Below are 18,328 nucleotides of genomic sequence, written 5' to 3' on the forward strand. Positions count from 1 at the left end.
TCGGGACCACTTCTAGCAAATGCACTACGTTTTCCTACTCAATCAGAAGGCAAATTTAGGTTATCCGGACATGGCATTTAGCAGACGACAATCATCCTCTAACAGAGGAGCAGAACCTCCCTCCCTCCCTCTCTATCTTTCCCTCTACATGAGAGAGTCAAAATCTTGTCCAAAATATGATACATTGCTTTTACCATGGAAAAGGTCACTTGCAAAATCCCTCACATTCTTAAAAACCTACTGGAACAATATTTATATGTTTGTGCAAAGTGTAGGGAATGACTGGTGAACCAATGCCTTCAATACAGATCGCTCTACATTTTTTTGTTTTTGTTTTAAGACAAATAATAAAAATATGGGGGAATAATTGCTGTATAGGAAAACCAACATGATTTGTTGTGCATTATTATTATTATTATTATTATTATTATTATTATTATTATTATTATTATTATTATTACATGCATTTATACCCTGCCCTTCTCCCCGAGGGGACTCATGCACAATTGTTTTGAAATGTCTTAAATTACTTTAATGGCCATGTTTTAATGATACAATTATTTATTGTACATTATTGCAATTTTCCATCTAGTTATATGTATAATTTGTTACAAATATCATGAAAATAGAAACTGGAAATTGTTCAGTGCAAGGACAAAGCAAGTTGCACCTTGATGGGACTATATAATACAATATGATCTCCCATGGGAAATGCGATCGGATCTGCAGTTTTTCAAAATTCAAAATTCAGCCCAAATTGGTTTTTAGGTTGTTGGTTGGTTGCTTGATAGATAACTGAACAGTTTTGTATGCTCTATTTAATTATAATTCAAAGGTTTTGATACATCCTTGTATATCCAGAGCCCTGGGATCTTTTGTGAATGATGGAATACCTTTAAAATTCTGTAAGTTTTTTTTTTATGTGTGACTTAACAACATGTTAAAAATGTAAGAATGAAAAATGCCCATTGGGGACACATGCCAAAAGTCCTTCATTGTATGATATGAATGTATACCATGACATATATCATCTGTCAAATCTTACAACCCTGTGGATTTGAATTATTTGCACATATGTAGCATCTGCTTAACAAGCAAGGTACCTGTTGTTTTACTAATTTAAGAAGCAACTATATTGCACTTAATAGCACCCTTTGGATGGCAAGAAGTTCATTAATGCTTTTCCCTCTCCATGGAATTACCCTCAACATAGCCATGGATCATACCAAAATACAGGCAATCCCTGAGTTGCAAACATCTGACTTACAAACGACTCATAGTTAAGAATGGGGCCGAGAAAACAGGAGGTGAGAGAAATCTACCTCTTGGAATGGAAATTCACTCATGGAAAAAAGAGTACCTCAACTGAAGCTTTATCGCCAATTTTTATTTCCACAAAGCCAAATTTTCCAAGATCTAGTTTTCATAGGGACAGAAAGTGAGGTGAAATCTTCTGAAAAGGGGCACAGTCAACAAAACAAACAGCAAAGGGATGTTAACACTTTCCTATGCTATCCAAAGCTTATCTATCTCTATCCCTATCTCTATATCTCTCTATCTGGCTGCACTTACATTTACAACCTCATCATATGTGGCAAATTTGGGCAGCAACTCCAGTTGTGCCACAGCTTTGCCACAGAGCCCGCCAGTTCCCTCTACATGTGGAAGAAGTACTTCTGGGGTGGTTCCAGGGCAAAACTGTGGCAGAGCCAGAGTTGATGCCAAAAAAAAAAAGCTGCCACTAGCAACACAGGAGGCATCTCGTGTTGCACTACCCTCAATGGGGCAAGCTGGCCAGCAGACGCTTCCTCCCATGTGATGAGGGAGGAACGAAAATGGAACGGTGCAAGGCATGGAGTGATAGGTCTCCACGCCTCCTGGGCAGGTGCTGCCAGGATCATTGCAATGTGTGGCAATCCACGGCGATTCTGGTGGCGTGTGTGACAAAGAAGATGTACCTCATCTTTAAAGATGTTCCTCATCGCTGGAACTCAATTGACAGACCCAGTCTTTTAAGCTTGAACACGCCTATCTGTATTTTATAATGCGTTTTATGAATGTCTTAAGTAAGTTAATTTTTAACTGATTTATAATGTATTGTACAGTTTTTATATGTGTGTTTTATTGTAAGCCGCCCTGAGTCCCCTGTTGGGTGAGAAGGGCGGGATATAAATATTGTAATAAAATAAATAAATAAATATTCCAATTTGCATACAAATTCAACTTAACAGCAAACCTACAGAATCTATCTTGTTTGTAACTTGGGGATTGCCTATACTTAACTGGGTAGCAGGTGTTGGGTACTGGCCTGGGGAAGTCAAAAGTTCCCCACCACAACATAATGTTTCAATGATGACAAAAGGAACTGTTTTATTCCACATTAGAGCCAGTCTGAACCCTCATTTCACCTTCCCAACATGATAGAGCCCAGAGCAACATTATGTAGGCTTCTCAGATAGTTTCCCATTCAAACACTAATGAGAATCTGACCGGCTTAGGTTTAGCAAGGGTTGGTGTGACCATCTCCTGAGATCCATTAGGGGCCCAAGACACATTAGTCAAAGAATATACTCTAAAACAGCATCACTGATCTTTGTTTATCCCACTTCTGTCAGCTGCCACTATTGCTGGAGTCCTACAGAGCATCACCTAGTCCTACGCTCTCAGCAACTCATCCTTGTTATTTAAACAGACACAAACCACTAATGTTTAAATTAGCAGCCACCTCCCTTCTTCCCAATTCATATCCTGAGACAAGGGGAGCGGGGGGAAAAATACGGCCATCAGAATCCATTTTTTCTTACAAAATGAGTTTCAGAGCAGGAATAACCATGAATCAGCCTGAAGAAGGGATACCCCAATTATCCCAGCAAGCCAAAGAACAATTAAGAGAAGAACAGAAAAGAGCCAAATGCAATTAGCAGTCTGAATACCCCTTGCAAATTAACACAAGTCAATATGTGTGACTGAAAAACTTCTGGGATGTTGATCGGAACAGATAAAGTATTCAACATTTACATGCATTCATCAAGTTGAGACTGCTGATCGTGTTGATCTTGTAACCACTTCAATTACCTGCTTTTTCCAGCAGTCAATCACTAGGTGCAACAGTTCTTCATTTGGTCTTGATCCTGGCACAGTAATCAGAAAATCAACATCATGGCCCATCTTCTTGCCCCTGTCAAAAAAGGAATGAAAGCATAGAACTGAGATTTGATACCTACTTCCAACAGCTTCCAACATCTCTCCACACATCGATACACACACTTCATAGCAACAGCTGTCAAGGATAAATGAGAGCCATGTTTCTTAAGACATAAGCAAAACAAAAATTTTCTATTTCCTTCAGTGTTCTTTGTTAAGCAATAATTCAAAGTGCTTGACAGATTTCATCTCTCATTCAGACTAGATAGTAGCAGATCTTTGGGGTAACTTGATGTTGTTGCTTCTTTTGTTAATCCTAGAAAAGAAGGCATTAGTCTCCCTGTAAAAGAAGTCATAATCAAGATACAGATACAGATCTAGACGTGTTGTATTAATCCAAGGCAGAAACTTCTGATAAACTTGGCAGCCTTGTCACCATCTAACATTCTGGCTTCAATTTTGATGGACATTTTAATTACAACAGAGTGTCTAGTTGAAGGTATTTTCAGGCTTTCTTTTCTATAAAGGTAACTGCAATTCAGGTATTCCTTTTAAATTACAATACAAGGATAATGAAGGTCCTTTATGTTTCAGTTTTAATAATAGTGATAATAGAATGTTTTGAACAGGCAAAATAGTCTAAGCACATTTCTAAAGACATTTATTTATAAAGCTGTTGGGAAGAGATACCAACAAACACAGTCAGGATAAAATTCATGCATTCAAACTATTGACAAACACAGTAAGGATAAAACACATACATTCAAGCACAAACCCATTTGCGGGATGGATAATGGTGCTCTTTCCTCTGATAAGGGTGGATAAAGTCTGTTCTCCCTATCCACACAGCCCATAACTCTTTGACAGCATCAACTGTCAGGACCCTGGCAGCAGAGCACCAATAACCATACACAGAGGCCAGTCTCTATCTAATATCTTTATTAAAGAAATATATAAAATCAATAAAAACAAGTGAAGAATATAGTTCAGAAGCAGACCTTTCAAATGAGGTCAAATATAGTCCAAAAATGTATTGTCCAATAAATGATATTAGAGTTCAAAGTTTTAATCCACTTGACCGAAACACACACTTTGCCAAGCAATAGTGTGGGGAAATAGCAGAGTCCTAGAGTCCAATGAAGCTTGACAACAAGGCTGGAAATAAACTTGATTCTTGACTAGATCCGTGACTGGAGACAAGGCAAAACATGAAGCATGAAGCAGGGTTCGTGGTAAAACCGCGAGGCAGGGCAAGGCTTGAAGCTTGATCCGGGAAGCAAGGAACTGGGATTACGAAGTCCACACACGATCTCTCTCCTGAAGCTGATCAATTGACTCCGCAAAGAATCCCTCGCGCCAAACACCTATATTGGGTCTCGTTTTCCCGCCAACAGAACTCTTTCCCTAGAGAACGAGAAGCGAAACCCAACTCTGTCCAGATGTGTGACTCCTTAGAATTTCCCAAGGGAAGCAGGCCTAATCAGCCATTTGTTTGGCAGCGATGCGTAAACTCCTCCGTTGAGCTTCTCTGACTCCCCTTTCTCTGGAATAAGATTCTTTCCTGGGAAACGGAGGGGAGTTCTGCCCAAGGCCTGTTTGGCTGAATTCTTGAGGGCAAACATCAACATCCTGCAGGTGAAGGGACTCCGGCTCTTGCTGAACCGGCGAAAACCCCATGTTTTCCTCTTCGTCTGCCACAATAGTACTAGGAACAGGACTACAAGGCCCATGAGTCCTCACACCAGCCAATGTCATCTGAGCAGGGAATGTGAAATACAGGAATCCAAGTCAAGCCACATCTACACTGCAATACAAAATTCATACTATCTGCATTGAACTAGATTATATGGCAGTGTAAATTCATATAACCCAGTTCAAAGCAGATAATGTGGATTATCTGATCTGATAATCTGGATTATAGGGCATGTGGAAGAGGCCTAAGGCTGGATCTATACTGCCCTATATCCCAGATTATCTGGCAGTGTAGACTCATATAATTCAGTTCAAATCAGATAATCTAGGATCAGATCCTGAGATATAGTGATTTGCCAGCTGTATAAGATTGCCAACTAGGTTTGGCAAATATATGCATTGGATATTTGAAACTTTCCTAGTGGACCATATAGAGCGATTTTAAATATACTAGCAAAAAGTTTCAGGTTCTGCCTTCTTCAAAGTATGTTTTATCCAAGATGGAAGTTTGCATCACTCTATTGTTAACACTCTTCAGTGTTAAGTCAGTATTGTTATCTTCAGTGTTTCCCAAAATCTGGTCTTCCAGGTGTTTTAGACTTCAGTGCCAGAAAAAAAATGGCCAAGGCAGCTGAGGCTTCTGAGAGTTAAAATCCAAAACACCTGGAAGACTGTAATTTGGGAATCACTGCTCTAGGTCATAAAATCATAGAGTTGGAAGAGGCCACATGAGTACTTCCAGCTAAAGCATTCCTAGCAGACTGCTATCCAACCTCTTTCTGAAGACAACTACCATCTTTCAAAAGCAAGCACAGGGCACCCAGTTAGCATCAGGACTCCATTATGAAAGTTACGACCTCATCATATGGGCTAAATTGCCTTCCTTACACCAGTTCCTCTTCCCTTTAGCCATTGAGCCCCGCTGTTCTCATCCCATGACATACATCTACTTCTGGCAGGACTCCCTGGAAACAATTGGCTGTGCATCAAAGCATGAAGCTTTATAGATAAGTGATCCTTGAAAAAGAAAATGTCACACTTCCTTCTACCCCCCCCCCCCCACACACACACACACACACCCTGCTCATCTCCACTCTGCTGCATATAGAGAACATCATGCAAGCATTCATGTTGACTCTAAAGAGCAGAACATGAATGACACGTGAAACACACACACCCCACTTGTCCAAATCATGTTTTTATCAGCATAACCCAGAAGGGACAATAGAAACCAGATTTTGAAGGCCACATCCCACCAATTAGAAAATCCAAAAAATGTTATGGCTACATTGTAAAATGAATGGAGTTGGTAATTTGTATGATATATTGCAATAATTCCTTCGTTATTGTTAAAAAATGACTATAACTCTGGAACCCTAGATTTAAAACTCTGCCATAGAAACACACTGAGTGGTCTTACACACTGTCTCCATCTCAGAAGGAAGCTGTGGCAAATCCACTCTAAACAAGAAAATCTATGATAGGTCACCTTAGAGCTGCCATGATTTGGAAATGATGGGAATGCACAAAGTAACAATACTGAAAAAGGAATTAATTACAAAAAACTAGGTTTTTTCTCATCCAGTTAATTTCAGCCTTTCTCCAAGAGTATAAAGAATTTTGGTTCTGCGAACCATATACCATTCTTTTCATTGTGCCTGAATAATATAGCACAATTTCTATGAAGCACATTCAACACTCAAAATGCACTATCTAAATGCTAAGCATTTTTATTAGCTATGTGATGGCTTCAGAACCATAGGCATCATCGCTGCAATATATAAAGTCATTTTCTTAAGGCGTCATTGTGAGAATGCCAATTGAAAAGGAAACTGAAGTAATTATCTCTTTGGATGCGGCTCAAAGAATAGAAAGAACTCTTACTATATTTAGTTTGAGAAAGGGTTGCCGTTTTTTCCCCTCCCTGAGCATATTACATATATAAAAAAAACTACACACTTTCACTAATGGAAAGACTCAACCAATCTTTTTGTGGAGCATGATGATCTGTCAAAAACTTGCAAACTATTCAGTAATTTTCACGCTCATATAGAGTCCAAATGCTTATGGGAAAAACACTGGACGTCCATCTGTGTTCTTGCCTGCAGGTAAAGTATCAGTTTATTGTAACCCCCCACCCGTTGAAGTATAAGGAAAAGAACTAACAGAAAATCACATGCCTAAAAGATTAAATGCCTACATTAACCAGCTATGTGACAAGAAAACATAAACAGAAAGTAAAGTCAAACATGGCATCTGCAGAGTAAATTCATCGCATTTTAGTAAGTTTTAACCTTCAATTTGTCTTCTTGTAGCATTAAAGGCTCTCCTTTTGGGGATAAGTCTACATATACAAACATTAGAATAATCCTTTTAAAAAATAAAGATGATGTTATACCCAATTATGTATTTCAAATTGAACTTTCTCTAATAACCTATCAGTGCCCTGGTTAGAAAAAATAAAAGGTGACCAAATATCAATTTCTTTCCTATAATTTATTTTTCCGTTCTTTTTTCTTCATAGTTCACTATATGTAAGAGAATAAGAAAAGATAACTAAATACATATTTCAGCTCTATATATTTTCCTTTTTTTTCTTCCTGTATTTCACTGTAAATAGGAATATGAGGTCCCCCACCACTGGTGAATCTTTGAAGCTTTAGCAACTCTCCATCTTCAATTTGACATAGAATACATTTACTTAAAATGCTTCAAGATTTCTGTTAGATCTGATATTGGGGCTGGAACTGGTGATGTAATGGTTAGGTTTGTGTCATATTTAAAATGTTTAAACCTGAAAACAGCATTTCAGATGCATCTAAAGCAATTCATCAACTCACTGTATCAGGTCTTGCAATATCAAAATATTTTCTGAGTTCTATTTCAGAAAGCAATCCATACAGAGAGTAAAATATGAAAATACTACATCATAAAATATTTTACTGCTAATGCAAATGTGCATTTCTCCAAATACAGCCAAATTTGTTTATGATTTACATTATCTGTGGGTTGATATTGTAGCAGTTTTAATGTATTTTTGGGTGCTGAATTCGAAAAACTCTGTGAACATGGCATACCATACACTGTTATTTCACCAATTTCATTTCCAGTTTCAAAGTTAATTTCAGTTAGTCACATATTATAACATAAAGCCATCACAGAAAATTGTTAAAAATGTGACAGGGAAAATCTGAGGTCATTTTTGGATCTGTAATGCCAAATTCCTATTAAACCAGTATACATTTTGAGGATGTTTTTATGACCTTCAGTTTTACAGTCCTGGCTTATTGGACATTTTTAGAAGTTGTCATCCATCATACTGGGATGAGCACCAATATGAACATGAACATATTTATTTCCATTGTATTTTTTTTGGAAAAAAAACAGAATGAGTTATTATTCTTGAAAAATGTGTATTTCTAGATTCTCCTTGCTCTTCATGTGGGAAAGTATATATCTGGCAAAGAATGTTAGAAAAGTCTGCATCACTGTCAAGAAGGAAACATGAGCTGATTTGCAAAACTGAGAAATGTTACTTTTGGAGAATAGCTCCCAGAATCCTTCATCTGACATAGCCAAAGGTCATGTTGGTTGGGGGATTCCGAGCGAACTTATTAGATCATTCCAACATGAGCTTGCAAATTCCCTGTCTTTAAATCAATAATGTGTTTCTCTAAACTCCTCACAAAAAAAGGTTTAACTGTTTTGTTCCAGAGGTGGGGAAAACTCTTTGCTTTAAAAGGGGGATTAAGATCAGTTTCTTTACCCACTGATTCAGGGTCCACCAGTAGACCATGGACCTCTTCACATTGATTTGCCAGCCTTCATGGACAATACACAAGGCAGTGGGGTAATCCCGGCACTTCACACCCTGCCTCTTCCACAGCGATGCTTCCCCATTACCCGTTACCCCCTGTGCTGGCTCCATTGCTCCCTATGTAACATCTGAAGCCTCCTGTGTTCTGGGTGAGCATCATGATGCTTGCACCACAGTTCATCTATGGAACCCTTCCAAAAGTCAGTGTGTGTCGTGTGATGGGCAGCATGGGGCTTCATAGATGAAGTGTGCTGCAAGTGTCCTTCGATGCTTACGAAGACTTTTATGATGAAATGGCATGTCACAGCCTGGAGATATGCAGCATATCCAAAGTTTCAGTATTTCAGTAAAAGCGTAGATGCAGCAGTTGAGTTGTGTTTGGATTTCGCATTCCAAATCCAAAAATGACCTTCTTTGAATGATGATATTTACACTATCCAGTGAAATGCTCACGCATCTACTTTTACAGAAAGCAAATAAGAGCTTACTGAACAACAAACCCAACTGAGCCAAAGTTATTGGTCCAACAAAGGACATATAAGACAGCAGAAATGACAGCTGGCTCAGCTAAGCATTCTGCACATGGGGGAGAAGATCTTGCAGTGGCTGCCGTATACAGCCATTGTGTGACTTCACAGAGGTTGTAATCTCTTGTGACCAAGTTACTCACAAGATTGGATAATCTTGTAAGAGGACCTCTATGTGAATTTTGAAGATTTGAACAGGCTATAGATTGGCTCAGCTAAGCCCAGCCTTTTTTGGCTCCTCACCTTCTAGTACAGAAGATCTTAATAGAGATTAGAAGGATAGGGACCTGAGTATTTGCCACCCAACTCTCCTGCCTTGCTCAGCCCAGGGCTTATCTTTTACACTAGCACTTTATATCGCCTTACCCCATGGTAATAACGCATAAGACCACTTTTACTAGCAGGCTTATGTTTGGCCTGTGGGGGGGGGGGGGGGGGCGTGATTGGGAAACTATGTGTTTAATCTGTGTTATTGCATTTATGTGTTTTAACTTTTATAATTTGAAATGTTATATTTATTATTTGTATGTATAATGTGGCATAGAATTTTGCCATAGTCTGTAAGCTGTTCTGAGTCCCCTTCAGGGTGAGAAGAACGGGGTATAAATATAGCAAATAAATAAAATAGGGAGCTTGGCCTAACTAGTGGAGGCCTAGCCCTATCCCACTTACCTCTTCTGCTATGCACATTGCTTGGGCACTGCATTGACCATCGCCTGATTCCTGAAGATTATGGTAGCAGTTTATCTCACTGAAATGGATGACTGTTCACTGCATCACACTGCCAAGCCAGAACATTTGCAACCCCTTCCTTCTGCCCTTCATGATTGCAGAACCATCATCTCTTTCCCCCCTTTCAACCATTTATCCCTGTGCCTTTCTCCTCTCATCATCTCCCCTTCCCAATTTCTCACCTTGGTTTCTTGACCTAATTTTCAGACACTTCTCTTGCAGTCCTCCATTTCTTTGATACTCTCTGCACACTTTCTGTTTGTTAAGGAAGGGAGCAGCAAAGAAAGAGAGATTTGTGCCAGACGAAATCCCAGACATTTGATCATACAAGCCCTGTATCAAGCTCACCTGAGCATTTGCGACATGATCCTCATACCTTCATCTGCCAACAGGGGACAAAGATGCAAGATTGATGACAAAGCCAGAGGCAAGATTTCCTTTTATAATTCATCATGATATATGGTCAGAAACTACATGGAATCATGAGGGTATAGTATACTAAGACAGGGAATGACAAGATATCACAAAGATTTTGTCTAAGATAATTCATTAGAAACTCAAACCTGCATTCTTTATATAAGGGAAGAAAACCTCCCTGTGATAAACTTGGAATTATCATGGAAGTGACATGTAATTCACAGTTAGTGTTTTGTTAGGTGCCTAGAGCACACAGAGCTATGGAACAGCAGTTTTTACAATGTCAAGTGCGATAGCTGAAAGATGGTCCATTGATATCAGTTGAGAACAAACAGATGCCAGCTGAGACACCCCATGAATCTGGGGTCCCAAGACCTGTGTGCCATTACATTTTAAACTTTTAACCTAGTATATCTATTTTTTGGACTAGTTTTTCATTAGGAGCACTCAGGTATATTTCTAGCAATGCTTATATGTGTGTTCATTTTTTTTTTAAAAAAATGGGGCATCACAATTACAGGATGCTGTCTAGATGCAAAAAAGTGAAAAGAAATTTCCCTATTTATTCCAGTGAAACCAATTCATTTTGTTCAAATGAGCAATAGCAGGAGGATCTTTACAGGTGGATTTGTAATTGATTGAGCAATCCAATCCAAAGGGTACTTGCCTATGGTTCTTCTTCATCCAGGAAAGAAGTGACTAGTGGTGTGTCCTACAACCTCATCAGATGGGGGTATGATTGGCAGCATGCGTCAGTTCACCAACCCTTTCACCATGAAGCATACTGGCTCCCATCCCATGACGCACTGCAACTTCTGCCAGGCTTGAAAGGGAAGGCAAAGTGGAGCATGCCACCACTGTGGCAACATAGGAGGCTTGGATCAACAGGGGGAAGCCAGGCAGCAGACTCTTCCCCACATGGGATGAACTTATAAGTAAGTCGGGTGATGTGGGGCATGGGGCAATATGTTCCTCACGCGCGCCCCCCCCCCTCCCATGAGCACTGCTGGAATTGCCACAATCCATGGTGATTTTGATAGCACGTCTGAAGAGGTCCTTAGGCCCAGTGCTGTTCAAAATCATTATTAATGACTTGGATGAAAGTTTACACTGCACGCTTATCAAGTTTGCAGATGAGATCATAGTGCCAACCACATAATGCTTCTTCTAATCTCTCTCTTTCTCATACATACATACACACATACAACCCTATCATCTGGATCTATCAGAAACCATAAAAACTTTTGTGAGTTTCAGCATACCCCTCTTATGCCACAGTCAGTTTGAACATTAATATTATATGCATATAAATATTTAGTAGGACTCATTTCACATTTCAAAATTCTACCAGTTATTTTAACTGGCATGGCTCCATTCAGAATTGTGGTAAAGGAAAGGAAAGCATGGCATAGAAATATGCACTTGCATTCCTGGCTGCACAGTACTTCCAGGCTAATATTACCTGCATCTAGGTCCAGGAATGAAGCTGGACAGGACACTTCTCCTCTGACTCTTTTGAGGAAGGCTGCATCTATTAAAAGATCGATTAGGAGAAATATCTTCCTGACATTTTTCTTATCCAAGATCTGTTAACTCTCAACTCATGATTTATGGGGATGCAAAAACCCTTTCTACCATGTGCCTCCAGAGGGTGTAAGATGGCATTTGCACTACATTTTGAAAGCAATTAATGTCCATGAAAGGCCTTTTTTTTGGCCACATCATGTTATTAAACAGGGGCTCTCCTGGATCTAAAATGGTCCAGAAAGTACAAAGACATGGCAGGAATTTCCCTATAGAGCATGTGAGGGCATGCAATGATTTGTTTAAGGAGGTGACCTCTAAGTTCTCATAGGGGGCTAATGCACCTCCCTAGCCTTCCAAAGTCCTATTTTAAAGCTATAGGCACCTGAGCTTATATTCACTCCAGGAAAGCTAGATAGGATAACTGAGATAAATAATAGAAATGAAATATTTGCCCTTGGAGGGCGGAGTCAGCTATGGCCGGGTAAAGACGTTTTTCCTTTCAGCTCTTGAGAAAACAAAGCGAAAAGCAGTGAAAAAGGGATCGAGGAGGGATCTTTATGGATTAAAAGGGAGATGAGAGTGTTGAGCATACAAGAAACCTGAAAAGGTAATCTATTACCATTTAATTGCTTTGATTTATGAGCTTTGGCAGAAGTGAGGGGAAGCTGGCCGAAGCATGCTGAAAGCAGGCTGAAAGCAAAAGCGAAAGTAACATGATGAGCGCGAATGCGTGCGAAGCCGGAGAAGAAAAATAGTCTGTAGCTCAAATAAGCATTAAAATAATTAGCAAGATTGAATATAATCATCTGGAAGCCTCCTTTGAGGAAGGAGTGAGCTTTCTTCATCAGATTAAAAGCGAATCCCCTGGTTCCAAAGGCTCCAAAGGAAATAATGTTACAAGGCCTTGCAAGGCTTTGCAAGGCGTACTAGGGTTGTTTTTTTTGGACTGCGTTGAAAGGGGGAACTAAGTACTTATAAAAAAAAAAAAAAAAATTGATAAATACGGAAGGAGCAACTGAAGGGAGGTGAATGAGAAGGAATAAACAAAGTCAGGATATCCCAAAAAATCCTCTTTGGTCACGTACAAGGCCTTCGGACAGATCTTTTTCTAGATTGGAAAGGGTTTCTCAGATCCCCAAGGAAATGAGCATTGTTAAAAGAAGTCCCCCCACCTCAATTAAGGAGGGGAAACAATTAAAACGGACCCCCCCTCAAGCGGAGGGGGCAATAGGAGGAGGAGGCATTTCTACCTCTCTGCCATGTTTATCAGCAGAACTAAAAGGAAGCAGTGAGAGCAGAGAGAGGAAAGAAATGGGGAATGAAATGGGCAGTGGCCAATTGCTAAACAAAATAGCGGAATTGATCAAAGAGGAGAGTGAAAGACAAACAAAGGAAATGAATTTGAATTTGAATTTGATGTTTGATAAAGAAAGAGAAATGAGGAAGAGCGAGATCCAGGTTTTGAAGCAAGAAATTCTGACCAGCAACAAAGAAATAAAAGCACAATTGGAGGCAGAAAGGAAAAGCTCAGATGAAAAATTTCAGACAATAAGAGAAAGTTTGAAAACAGCACATGGAGAGATACAAACAAATAAATCTGAAATTGGGAAAAATAAACAGGAACAACTTGTACTCAAACAACAAACGCAAAAAAATGAAAATAGGCTTTCAGATGTGGAAAGAAAGTTCGTGTATATGCAAGATAATCAAAGAAGAAACAACGCAATAATTAGAAACTACCCAGAAGGGAATAAGAAAGAAGATCTGAAAACCGAGATTTTGAAGTGGTTGCAAAGGATCACGCCGATATTAAACTGGTCAGAATTAGATATCGAGAGAGTTCATCGCCTTCCGAGTGGAAGAAATAAAATAATTCCTAGGAATATAATAATCCGATTTCAAAACTTCGGAAAGAAAGAAAATTTGATGAAAATATTAAAGAAGAACCCAGAATATTTAAAGATGGGCGACTCAAAATTGGAGATATTCAATGACTATTGTACTGAAACTAAGAATTGGAGATATTCAATGAAGCCTATTACGATCCAATTAATGAAGGCCGGAATTTTGTACACTTGGGGATATCCTATCTTTCTCAAATTCCAATGGAAAGGCAAGAGATACAGAATAGACTCATTGGAGCAAGGACATCAACTATTGGAGGAGCTCGGTATAATAAGAAAACAAGAGAGAGATCGAAAGGAGGAGGAGGAGAAGGGTTCGGAAGCAGGAGTAACGGAGGAATTATTTGGCGCCACTGGAGGAATCGGGATGTAAGAAGAAAGCGTAACACTGCAATTAAATTTATTATTGAATTTAAAATGAGCACTCGGGGGGAGGGAGACTCTGGGCCATGGGATGACTTCGCCTTCCCCCTCCCCAATTGGGAAGGCCGGGGGCCATGATTGGGACGAGGAGTCCCGAAGAATGGAAGGGGAGGAAGGGGGGAATGAGGGAAGGGGGGGATCAAGGGGGAGGAGGGGGGAAGGGTGGGCAAGGGTAGGGGAGGGTAAGGGTTAAGGGTTCACATTGGTTCAAGCCACAAAAAAGCTTTTAAAGGGAAATGGAAATGATGTCTCATAAATTAAGAATTTCAACACTTAATGTGAGAGGGTTGGGGACGGTAATTAAGAGAAGGCGGATTGAAGCCCTACTGAAGAAGGACGCGGCGGATGTCATCTTCCTACAGGAAACGCATCAGAATAAACTGGGCTCAAATGAACTAAAGTCGAGCTGGATAAGGAATTATGAGAAATCTTTTGGGTCATCAAAGTCAAGAGGTGTAGCTATAATAATAGCAAAGAAATGTAATTTGGGTATAAATAAGGTATTGAAAGATGAAGAGGGAAGATACATAATAATATATGGTGAAATAGGGGAAGAAAAATATGTATTAGTAAATGTATATGCACCAAATGTTAAACAGCAAGAATTTTACGAAAAAGTATTAGAGCAAATAGAGAATTATCACCAACAAAATGTAATATTTGGAGGAGATTGTAATTGTTATATGGACCCAAAGAAGGATAAAACAATGTTAGCATCAAAAACAAGAAATATCGAAATAACGGACTTAAGTAGAGTAATGAATAAATGGCAACTGAAGGATGTGTGGAGATTGGTAAAAGGGAATGAAAGCAGATATACATATTATTCATCGGTGCATAAGGTGTATACAAGAATAGATTATATTTTTGTCTCCAAAAATATGTTAAGTAAAGTGTTAAATGCTGATATTGGGATAATTAAGATTTCGGATCATGCTCTGGTATCGATTGAGTTGGTGCTGAAATGTGATTATGACAAAATGAAGAGGTGGAGGTTAAATACGAAAATATTGAATTATAAAGAGATAGTAGACAGAATGCAAGTAGAATGGCAAGAAACATGGGGCTTTAATGAAAAGGGGGTGACAAAAGGAGTTCTATGGGACACCATGAAAGCAGTGACTAGAGGGTTATGCATAAAAGAGACAATTAATCTAAAAAAAAGGCAAGAAGAAAGGAAAAGGAATTTAGAAAGAGAAATAGAAGAGATCGAAAAAACATATGTAATAAAGAGAGATATACGAACTTATGCAAGGCTGAGAGCAAAAAAAGAGGAACTGGATAAAATGGAAATAGATGAAGTACAAGAGAATTTAATTTATTTAAGGAGGGAATACTTTGAGTTTAGTGATAGGAATTCCAAGATGCTAGCCAAATCAACACAAAAAAAGAAAATGGAAGGAATGATAAATATGATAAAAGATAAAACAGGTAAATTATGTAGAACTATGAAAGAAAAACTGAAGGTATTTGAAGAATTTTATAAAGAATTATATCAAACTAAAGCTAGCTCTATAGAAGTAATTAGGAAATATGTGGAGGAAAATTGGGAGTGCAAGCTGGAGGAGAGGGATAAAGAGCTATTGGAACAACCCATTAAGAGGATAGAAATAGAGGAAGTTATTAAGAAATTAAAAGTGGGGAAAGCTCCAGGCCTGGATGGTCTAGGGACAGAATATTATAAAAGCTTCAGAGAAGTTTTAACTCCAAAATTATTAAAAATGTATAATGGGATAATGGAGGGAGATAAAATACCAGAATCATGGAGGAAATCACTAATAATATTAATACCCAAACCTGATAAAGATTTAACAGACCCGGGGTCATATAGGCCCATATCGTTAGTTAATCAGGACGCAAAAATTCTGTCTGCGATAATAGCTAATAGAATGAATAAATGCATGTATAAGTATATAAAAAAAGATCAGTGTGGGTTTGTGAAGGGAAGACTAATGTCAAATTTGATAGGGAGAGTACTAAAAAAAATTTATCTGGCTAAAGAGGGGAAGGAAAAAGCAGGGATATTATCACTAGATATTTTTAAAGCGTTTGATTGTGTGGAATGGGAGGCATTAAGGGAAATCCTGAATAAATTCGGAATGGGAAATAGAATAAAAGGAATCTTAGAACAATTTTATTCAAGGAATTCAGCAGAGATAACTATAAATGATGGAGTGACTAAGGAAATAAAAGTGTCCAGAGGAACGAGGCAAGGGTGCCCTTTGTCGCCGATATTATTTGCTATGGTGATAGAAATGTTTGCAAACGGTATAAGGAATGATAAGAATCTAGAGGGGCTAGGAAAAAAGGAGAAACATAAGGTGAGCTTATTTGCTGACGATACATTGCTATTTATAGAAAATATAATAGAGAAAATGGACAAAATAAAAGAACATTTGGAGATATTTGGGAAAACAACAGGTTTACAAGTTAATTGGAATAAGTCAGAAATGATGTTAATAAATTATACAAAGGAAGAAGAGAAAGATTTTATAGAGCAGAGTAAAATGGGAATAAGAATTAAGAATGAATTAAAATACTTAGGAATATTAATAACAAAGGATTTAAAAAAAATGGAAGAAGTAAATGTAGTAACATTAAGGAAAGAGGTTCAGAAAAAATTAATAGAATATGAAGACATACGCCTATCCTGGTTTGGAAGAATAGCATTAGTAAAAATGAAAATACTTCCAAAGATAAATTTTATATTTAGAATGCTACCACTTCAAATCACAGAAGAAGAACTAAACAGATGGCAACAAATGATTAATAAGTATTGTAATGGAAGTAAAAGAAATAGATTAACTAAACAGCTATGGTATAGATCACAAAAAGAGGGAGGACTAGCACTACCTAATATTAAAAAATATTATGAAGCAAGCAGATTAAGCTTGGTGATAGAAGGAATGGTTAAAAGAGAGGGAATAGATTGGCTTAGTAATGATTCAGGAAAAGTGGAGGATGAAATTTGGAATATATTTTTTAAACAGTTTACTAAAAAAGAAATGAGGGAAATTAGAAACCCAATGTTGAGCAATATATTAGAAGTGTGGAATAAATATAGGAGGAAGTTAATAGGGGAGGGGTCAATCATAACCCCAATAGTGATGGAAAAAAAATTCCCTAAAAATTTAAAAAAAGTAATGGATAAAAAATTAAGGGAGAAAAAATTAGATAGGATAGAGGATTGGCTGAAGGTGAGAATGAAGAAGGAAATGATGTTGGAAGAGTTTAAAGAAATAAAATTGACATGGTTCCACTGTATACAATTAGAACAATGGTTTAAAAATTGGGAAAAAAACAATAGAAATGGAAGCCAACTTAGTCAATTTGAGCTAACAATACAGAAGGGAAGGGCTGTAGAGGAACAGGAAAACTTGAGAGGTATAATTAGTAGAATTTATAAGATATTAATCGAAACGAAGGAGGGGAAAATAAATAAGAATACCCTTAAGGAGTCTTGGGAAGAAGACTTAGGGATAAAAATAAGCGAAATAGAATGGCAACAGTTATGGGGACAAAGACACTTAAAAAATTTATCAATACGGGTTAAAGAAAATTACTACAAGTTAATATGGAAGTGGTATCTGACACCAGTAAGAATAGCATATATGAATAAAAATAATTCAAAAGATTGCTGGAGAGGGTGCCAAGAACCAGGAACTTATATACACATGTGGTGGCAATGCAAATATGTAAACAAATTTTGGGGGAAAGTTTTTAGAGAAATAGAAGATATAATGAATAGGAAAATTGATAAAAGTCCTAGCATAGCATTATTATCATTATATAACAATAAACAATGGAAGAAGGAGGAGAAAGATGCGATAACAAATCTAGTAACAATAGCAAGATTACTTATAGCAAGGAATTGGAAAAAAGAAATGAACATACAAATAGAGGAGTGGTATAAAGAAGCATGGAAATTAGCAATAAATGATAAACTAACATGTATATTAAAGGTTAAAAAAGGTATATGGAAACAAAGCGATTATGATGCTGTGTGGGGAAAATTTGTTGTAAAAGGTTTAAAAAACAAGGAAGGAAAGTTACCGTCACAAGAGGAAATGAGGTTTTGGACAGATGATATGTAAGAATTGTGGCTTGAGACGGGGGGAGGGGAGCACCGTGGTGGGGTGAAAATG

General features: G+C 38.0%; 1 protein-coding gene across 1 annotated transcript in view; it reads right to left on the reverse strand.

Moving 5' to 3' along the window:
- Positions 1–18,328, reverse strand: part of dntt (DNA nucleotidylexotransferase) — a 163,751-nt gene that overhangs the window by 54,398 nt on the left and 91,025 nt on the right. Inside the window, exon 9 of the mRNA XM_016995901.2 lies at positions 3,076–3,178. Coding sequence (XP_016851390.2) covers positions 3,076–3,178 — 103 coding nt within the window. The remainder of the gene's footprint in view (positions 1–3,075; positions 3,179–18,328) is intronic.

The sequence above is a fragment of the Anolis carolinensis genome, chromosome 3 (assembly GCF_035594765.1).
Source record: "Anolis carolinensis isolate JA03-04 chromosome 3, rAnoCar3.1.pri, whole genome shotgun sequence".
NCBI lineage: Eukaryota > Metazoa > Chordata > Lepidosauria > Squamata > Dactyloidae > Anolis > Anolis carolinensis.